This window comes from Pelodiscus sinensis, chromosome 27 (genome assembly GCF_052426305.1).
Source record: "Pelodiscus sinensis isolate ZL-2025 chromosome 27, ASM5242630v1, whole genome shotgun sequence".
Taxonomy (NCBI): Eukaryota; Metazoa; Chordata; order Testudines; family Trionychidae; genus Pelodiscus; species Pelodiscus sinensis.
Genome location: NC_143078.1, coordinates 8,250,870 through 8,259,936, shown reverse-complemented (window position 1 = coordinate 8,259,936; position 9,067 = coordinate 8,250,870). Strand labels below are relative to the sequence as shown.

General features: G+C 49.3%; 1 protein-coding gene across 24 annotated transcripts in view; it reads left to right on the top strand.

The window, feature by feature from the left end:
• NFASC (neurofascin) overlaps window positions 1-9,067 on the top strand; it is a 209,342-nt gene that overhangs the window by 152,155 nt on the left and 48,120 nt on the right. For 22 of the 24 annotated variants that reach the window (XM_089773610.1, XM_089773620.1, XM_089773617.1 and 19 more), the window contains 2 exons: window positions 6,345-6,467; window positions 7,269-7,442. The exons of the other annotated variants lie outside the window; for them this stretch is intronic. In XM_089773610.1, coding sequence (XP_089629736.1) covers window positions 6,345-6,467; window positions 7,269-7,442 — 297 coding nt within the window. The remainder of the gene's footprint in view (window positions 1-6,344; window positions 6,468-7,268; window positions 7,443-9,067) is intronic. 24 annotated transcript variants of the gene reach the window in all.

The window sequence follows — 9,067 nt, the reverse complement described above, 5'->3', positions numbered from 1 at the left end:
ACAGCCTCCCTTGCTATGGGTTGAGGTGCTCACCCAGGCTAGAGGATAGCTTGAGGGGGTTTCCTGCCTCTGCCCGAGGCCCAGAGGGGATTGGGAACAGGGGTCTGCCACAGGGGTTTCCAGGGGTTTCCAGAGGAGTGTCCTGAGAGGAGAACAAGGTCTCCCTCATAGCCCAGTGGGCTATAGTAGATGTTGGTTTGATCCCCTCACACACACACCCATCCATTCTATCAGAAGGAAGATGAGTAGGTATCTGCTGTCTGTCAAATGAGAACACTAATCCCAGAACTAAGGGCTATTCTGCTGTTGACTGCTCTTCCTTGGCTGGTGAATCTGTTCCACTTTAATTACTTATTACCCAGCTCACAGACTGCCTGACCCTTGTCCAGTGGTTTGGATCCTCGCTGAGGTTGGGAAAGAGCCCGATTCAACCCCCTGCTGCCTGATGAAAAGGGTTTCAAATCGCACCCACCTACCACTCACATGGCCATCCTAACGGCTAGGCTGTGAGGTTTTTCCTCCCACCCTCGATTGGTTGTGTTCACATTGTTCCCCTTTAATGCTAAATTGGGCCAATGCAAGGCACAAATGGGAGCAGCCCTCTGTGGCACAGGGGAATTGTGCGCTTTCCTAGAGGCTGAGGTTCCCAAATTCAGTGTTTCTTTCTGCCGGGGGGCGGGGGCTTGGAAGTGGGCGGGAGGCCTTGAAAGGCAGGCACTCATCCTTTCCTTTTGAAGTGGGTGCCACTTCATGAACTGGTAAATGGTCCAAAGCAAAGCTAACTTGCAAGCAGCCCTGTGTAGGCTGGTAGGTTGTGTGTGAGCTTTGCATGCTGAAGAACCTGGTTCAAGCTAGCAGGGTGGCAGGTGAAAGGTTTAGTGCAGCAAAGTGCTTTCTTGTTGCGAGTTGTTCTATTTTAACTACTATTAAATGGTCCAATGCAAGGCTTAGTCCTAAGCAGCCCTGTATGGCCTAGTGGTCAGGGCCCTCCCCTAGGGTGTTGGAGTGCTTGGTTCGAGTCCCCCTCCCACCTACTTGAGCAGGTCATTGGCTTTGAAGCCTGTGGTGTTTTCCTCTTGATGCCGTGCCCTGTGACTTAACTGTGAACGGGGTGAGCTCCTGGGCTATGGTCACTCTATAGCCCAGCGGTCGGGCTGCTTGCCGTCGGAGGTGAGCGGCTCTGGTTCGAATCCTTCCTCTGCCCAGTTAAGAAGGATTTGGAGAAGGCTGTCCTGCCTCCCAGGGGGAAGTGGGAGGTTCCTGTTTAGGTCCCCATTCACAGGAGGCCATTGTCTTTCTGAAATGGAAGGGGCTCTGAACAGAGATCGCTCACTTCACAGGTAAGTGGTGGATGGGGGCAAGGTTGGAGTGGGTGGGGGGTGGGCCTGGGAGGGGGGAGGGGGGAGGGGTGGTGGCTAGGGGGCCAGGTTGGGGGTGGGGTGGGTGGATAGAAGTGGGAGGAGGGAGGAGGGAGGACCCCTGGGAGGTAGGAGAGCCTTGGTCCAACCCCCCTGCAGAGGGGGGGTTGGACCTGGGGTCTCCTACCACCTAGGCGGTAGCCTGGCAGCAGGGGGCAAAAGAGAGACCTGTTTTATTAAACAGCCCAATGAATATTTTAATAAAATGGCCCCCCGTAGCAGCCACCTGCTGTAAAGCACTTCCCCATAACAGGGATTGAACCAGGGTCCCCAGCATCTCAGGGGAGCACCCAACCCATTACACCACAGAGGGCATCTCTGTAGGTAGGCTCTGTTTGGCCCTATTCACAGTTAATTAATTAAAGTAGCAGCAACAGGAAAGGTAGGAGCCACTCCCTCATAAGAGGGCTAGTAGAGGGGAATAGATCCAGGGTCTTCAGCATCCCAGCACAGACCACTAACCACTGAGCTACAGCAGGCTGCTGGATAATAGCCCTTCCTTTGGCCCCATTCATAGTTAATTGAAGTAGCAGCAACAGGAAAGGTAGAAGCCACTCTCTGTTCGAAAGGGAACAGATCCAGGGTCTTCAGCATCCCAGCACAGATAACTAACCTCTGAGCTACAGCAGGCTGCTGGGTAGTAGCCCTTCCTTTAGCCCCATTCATAGTTAATTAAAGTAGCAGCAACAGAAAAGATGGAAGCCATCCCCTCTTCAAAAGGGAACAGATCCAGAGTCTTCAGCATCCCAGCACAGACCACTAACCTCTAAGCTACAGCAGGGTAGTACCATTTCTTTTTGGCCCCATTAACTAACAGAGAACAGTTTCAACAGGACAACTTGAGGGATGTACTCTCTTCAAAGGCCTGCTCTACCCCAAGCAGAAGGCGGAATTAAAACCAAGCTCTCCTTCATCCCAGGTGAAAAAAACAACAACCCCAATCGCTGAGCTATAGTAGGCTTCTCACTTGTGCATCTTGCTTTAGCCCGGTTAACGAAAGTTGATCAAATTCAGCAAGAGCCACTGCCAGTCTAGATGCACCCATACTGTACAGGGCCATATAAGTAAACATTGCAAAAGTCAGGACTGGTTGCTAAATTGTGTGGTTCCAATGAAAATCTATTTGCGCAAAAGCATCCTTGCCAATCTAGACGCTCTTTTGCGGAAATACTTTTAACGGAAAAACTTTTCTGTTAAAAGTGTTTCCGCAAAATCATGCCAGTCTAGACGTAGCCTATAAGTAACAATGCATGGGTGGAGAGGCATTATGGAGGCTGTAACTCTTCCTGGGATGTCTTTTTTAAAGCTTACTTTTACCCCCAGGACTATCATTCATTATAATGTGCAATGAGGGAACTAAAGCTATTGGCTCAAACCCTGAAGCCCTTCAGAATGCAAAATTCCTATAATGGGCTTGCCCACATCAGGGCTTTTCTAAAATTGGACCATTCGATTTCTGTACCATTTGGCCATGTTTGGAACAGCTGCAAATCCTAACAAGCTGGGCTGGTTTTATAACTCCCTTTGGCACAAAACCAGATCTGACAATGCGCTCACAAGGTGCAGCTTGTCAGGGGGTTTTTAAACCCCTCTCTTCTAATGGATGTAAATTGATATGTACGCACTTCAAAGCTTCCCTTTAAAAGACAAATATTATTCAATACCCCGGATCAATGACAAACTCTGATCATGAGCAAAACCAAGTGCAGGATTTGGCCCACACTGCATAGCAAGTTACTGCTTTAGCAGCAGTGACTATTTCAGCTGTGTGCTCTTCAAGACAGTCTATGATATGTGTGGTATGCCGAGCACAAGCAGAGAGGGAGCGTGTCTGGCCTCACTGGAAAGCTGTTCTGTGCTAAGGAGCAGTGTAGTTACCCTGCAGTTTGTCCAGTTTCAGTATCAAATATCAGACACACAAACACAACCCCAACAGATGTGTCTATACAGCTACTCAGTTGCCCTACTGAGCTGCTCTGTTTTGAGCAAAGGACGACTGGCAGGTTACAAACTGTGCCTCCGGGTGCATCATGTGCTACTGTGATCACTAGAAGGCGGTCGCATGCATGCCTCATAAGATGGACTGAAAATACAGCTAGAGTCATTGCCTTGGAAAGACAAGCCACATCACTCTCACCACATATTTCAAAGAACCCAGTGGGACCTGCCAATCAGACGGGTCTACACCCAGCCCTAAGATTTAAGAGCAAAATCCTGTCCCTCCGGGTGCGCACAAACAAGCTGTACATCCCATGAGCCACCCGCATTGGATGTCTTGGTCCTTGGTGGGCAAAACTGCAAGGGGGCGGTGCATGCTGCTGCCTATGCACCCATCTTACCCTAACGCCTCATTCCTTGGGGAGTGGGGCACACTTCCTAGCTCTCAGAAACGCTAGGCAATAGTGCGGGAACAAGGGGGACTAGGGCCCCATCACTTTGAAAAGTGGCGCCCTCCCTCTTTTTTACTGGCTGTCAGGCCAAGTGAGGGGAGAGGGCAGAGACGAGCAAGCAGAGGAGGGCGTAATGCAAGGGCAGGGGCTTAGGGAGAAGGAGAAACACAAGAGTGGGGGCTTGGAGCAATACGGGGGGTCTCGGGAAGGGGCAGTGCAGAGGGCAGAGTCATGGTCAGGTGCTCGTGCCTTCCCTTCCCCCACGCATACTTTAGGGTGCTTCTGCCCCTCCTGATTTTCAGTACTGTCCTGCTGCCACTGGAGATGCACTAAAGGTGGAAAAACCCTTCCTGGAGCTCCAAGCCTACCCACACCAGGCAGGTTTTAGTCCCCAGTGGCCAAGCATCACTGTGTCTGCTGACTGCTGGGAGCCACACACACATCCCCGCAAGGGCTTGACAGGCTTGGAAGAGGATTAGGTAAAACTGCAAAATATCCCAGGGTAATCTGTGCAATCCTCCCCCCTTCTATTGTCTCCTCCACATCGAGCATTCCTGCCAAAAGGTGAATTACACCAGCCAAGCGCCTGGCTCCATGTGGCTTCGTTGTATTATAACACGAGTAAACCAGGCCCGTTCTGCATCTCAGTACATTATATAGGGAGCAGGCGCAGGACATTACTGATTGTTATACACGGAACAGCCCTTACAGTTTTTCTTTGCAAAGGAAGAGACTTGACCGGCCTCTGGCTACATCTACACTGCAGGCTTCGTGCGCAAGAACTGTTTTGCAGAAGAGGACTTGTGCAAAAAATATTCCACAAGAACACGTCCACACTGCCATGTGCTTTTGCGCAAGAGCGTCCATGGCAGGGTGGATGCTCTCTTGCGCAAGAAAGCTCTGATGGCCATTTTAACCATAGGGGCTTCTTGCGCAAGAAATTCATGTTGCCTGTCTACACTGCCCTCTTGTGGAAGAGCTCTTGCGCAAGAGGACTCATTCCTCATGGGGAGAGAAATAACTCTTCTGGAAAAGCGACGAGGAGTCCTGTGGCACCTTATAGACTAACTGAAGTGTAGGAGCATAAGCTTTCGTGGGCAAAGACCCACTTCGTCAGATGCATGTACATGCATCTGACGAAGTGGGTCTTTGCCCACGAAAGCTTATGCTCCTACACTTCAGTTAGTCTATAAGGTGCCACAGGACTCCTCGTCGCTTTTGCAGATTCAGACTAACACGGCTACCCCTCTGATACTTGAACTCTTCTGGAAGAAGCCCTGTTTTCCTACGCTAAACTGTAAATTTACTTGTGCAAGAACATGCGTGCAGGGTAGACAGCCGGCAAGTTTTTGTGCAAGAATGGCTGTTCTTGCACAAGAAGCATGCAATGTAGACACAGTCTCTGTGTATAACAGCAAACAGCCTTCAGGGTGCCTCTAGGGCCAGTGCAGAGATACCCACAAATATATCTAAGTAGACAAACTACACATACAAAGGATGAAATTGGGCCACAAACGCTAACACTTCATCTCCAAAAATTCAAGCATCTGCCACATGAGCCGTAGGAAATCTCCTAGCCCTGGTCTACGCGAGGGCTTTATTTCAAAATAACTCCCTTTAGGTTGAATTAATAAGCGGAGCCTCCACATGACCAAGCCGCTTATTTAAAAATCTGTACTCATGCTTTCCTCAGGGAATAATGCTAATTTTGAAATAGCGGGAGTGTGGATATGCAATTTCCCTGTAGCGTGGACATGCTATTTCAATTTTGTTATTTTGGGAGTTAGTACATCAATTTTAGTTATTTCAGAATAGCTTCCTAGTGTATACATGCCCCTATTGCAAACTGTAATGATATAGGCAATCTAGCTCCCCAAGAACAAATCCCTCCAACAGCCAGTGATGGCCCTTAGACGGGGAGGACTGAGAGCTAACTACAGAGAATTCTTGGGCAGGTGCCTGGCTGGCAGGTCTTGTCCACATTCTCAGGACCTAACTGATCATCTTATTTGGGGTCAAGGATTCTCTGCACGGGGCCTAAGCCCCTTTCAGGTTTCAGCTAGTGTAAATGGTGGATTCACTGTTGCTTGAAGTCTTTATACTCAGTAATTCAGCAATAGGTTGTGGCTCCATGGTGGGGAGGGGGAATTGAGGGGCTGTGGTCTGCGACAAGCAGGGGGCCAGGCTGGTTGACCATTCTGAATGTAATGTCGGTGAGACGGACACTGCCCTGGTATTGTTCCCATGAGATCAGATTGCAGTACATGCCACACAGTTACTAAATGAATAGACCTGCTTCTGTTGCCTCCAGTGTTGGATTCACATGCACAATTGCTCTGAGGTTAGCTCCATCTCACTGTGCTTATGCAACCCGCTCTGCTGGTGCATGGTTTTTAGGGCCATTTTTGTTCCCATCAGCACCTGACCTTTGTGTGTGTATATCTTTATGATGTCAGCCCGCCTGCACTGTGTACCTTGTTGTAAGGGATGTTGTCTTTTCTTTCCTTCTCCCTCCTGGTCCCATCCTTCTCCCAAGTACCCAGCGCCCCCAGGTATTTCAGAATCCGACAGCCTAACCTGGAAACCATCACTTTGGAGTGGGACCACCCTGAACATCCTAATGGAATTCTCACGGGATACAACCTTAGATACCAAGCCTGTACGTGCCACACCTGTTTGTTTTTCTCAGCTGGTCAGTGATTTCTAACTCATCCAGTGTTCGCTTCGGTGAGAAGGTTATTCAGCGCCAAACCCAGAAAGAGCATCTCCTCCCAGGTGCTACAAGGTATTTTCCCAGCTGTGACGGCACCACAGTGGCCCATTAATTAGAGACTTCCCTGACAAGGTAAAACAGTTGCTGTTTTGGATGGGGACCAATCCTGCTGCAATGCTGAGCGCCTGCAACTTTTCAGTGTAAGCCGCTCGGGGCCGCAGGTGCTCAGCATCTCTCAGGACTTGGCCATAGGGGGCAGGGGGAAATAAGGCTTAACCCAAGAATGCACTAATAAATGGGAAATACAGTAAGGAGGAGGCGATAGTTCCCTCTTCCCACCCCTTCCCTCCCTTAGAAAACTATTGCAGGAAGAGTGAAACTGCCCCAAACAGGGTGGAATTCACTGCTGTGAAAAGGGCCAAAGGAAGGGGCCGTGCCCATTGCAAATTGTATTAGGAGAGCAAAAGCAGGACTCATATCAGTCCTCTGCGTGGATGTGGATCTCATCTCTGGCACCCAGTACAGTTCAGCTGTACCATTCCTCAACGCACATCCCCTTCAGCAGGCAGCGGGCCGTGCTTGCTCTCTCGGATGGGTTGTGCTGTCTCTTGAGCGTAGTCAATCCCAAAGCATATTGGACCATCAGCTGATTTCAACCGGTGTCCCAGAGTGTGAGGCGAGGAAACGTGTAACAGGGCGTGTGTCTGAAACAAAGCTGAAGCCTACACAGCTTGCCTCTCTCCCCAGTTAATGGATCCAAAACGGGCAGAACGCTGGTAGAGAACTTCTCCCCCAACCAAACAAGGTTTACGCTCCAGAGGACAGACCCTATCTCGCGCTATAGATTCTTCCTGCGTGCTAGGACACAGGTGGGAGATGGAGAATCCATCATGGAAGAGTCGCCGGCCCCACTAAATGAAGGTAGGTGGAGGACAGCATTGCTGTGGCTTTGGAGGAGGGGTGCGTACTCCCGGTGGAGTTAAGACACAAGGAGCATTATGCCCGGGTTCTGAAACTACAGGATTACACTGAAAAAATCCCATAGACTAGGTGGTTTTATTGGGGGAACAAGGGTAACCCTCTCACTGTGACAGAAGTAGAGTCAGTGGTCCCTAGGCAAGGAAGTTCCTACCCATTAGTTCTTCGTACAGTTGACAATCTATTCTGTGCCTCAGTTACCCCTCTGTAAGGGATGTGGTGCAGATAAAATTCATTTGTGATTGTGAATTGCTCAGCTACAATATTAATGAGGGCCATATGAGTTAGATAGGCAACTGTAATTTTCAAATTTAGAAAGGTAGGAACTGCCAGAGTGCCTCAGAATAATGGTCTATCTAGCCCAGGATCTTGCCTCAAATAATGGCCAGCACCTGATGCTTGAGAGGAAAGTACAAGAACCCTCAGAGAGGACAGTAATTAAATAATAGTCTACCCTTATGGGAAGTTTCTTCCTGGCCCCAGGTAGTTAGCGGTTGTGTTAAGCCCTGAAGCATGAGGGTTTCTCTCTTTTATTACTGGAGAGAAATGCTTGCTGTGTGCACAGGAGTTAGTTTCCATATGTGTCCCCTTCCTGGTTCTGCCAGCCCCTTCACATGCTGTATAGTACTAGTTAGATATATCCTCTATGAGGATTTTCAGAGTCAGACTCTCTAGTAGACCTTTGCCATCATAAAGATGATTTAGATTAGATATTAAGAAAACTTTGTAACTACAAGGATAATTAAACACTGGAAAAGGTTACCTAGGGAAGTTTTGGAATCCTTGGCACTGGAATTTTAAAGATCAGGTGAGACAAAATACCCATCGGGGATGTTCTGCTTGGCCCTGCCTCAGGGTGGGAGGCCAGACTACACCACCTCTTGAGGTCGCTTCCAGCCCTACATTTCAAAGACCCTCTTACTGTAGCTCCACAAAGAGTTCACCACAGACACGATCGGTGCGGATTCCAGTACACTGAAAAATCTCTGTGAAGAATACAGTTGTGTTGATGTTAGACTTGGAAGACAAAGGGCCACAGCCATCAGGCTGGGATTCATCAGTGGGAGATAAAAACATAGCTGGCGATCTATCCATTTCAAGGGGGCAGGATGCTAGGGCATCTCTACAGTTTAACAAGCAACAGCATCTCTGCTGGATTTCATTGCCCAACCTGATGAGTTGTTAGGGGAGACTGGGAACGTTGGTCCACAGCTACTAACTAGCAGGCAGGAAGGAGAGGTCAGGGCTTTGCATACCATCTGGCAAGAGAAATGAAGGGAGTGAGGAAAAGACCCAAGTTAATGGATGTGTTTTGGGGATCACTATGTGTTTAGTCAGTAGGGGTGGAGTCTATACCAGGGGAGGGAGGTCTAGGTTGGATATTAGGAAAAACTATTTCCCTAGGAGGGTGGTGAAGTACTGGAATGGGTTACCTCGGGAGGTGGTGGAATCTCCATCCCTAGAGGTTTTTAAGTCTCAGCTTGACAAAGCCCTGGCTGGGTTGACTTAGTTGGGATTGGTCCTGCCTTGGCCAGGGGGCTGGACTTGATGACCTCCTGAGGTCTCTT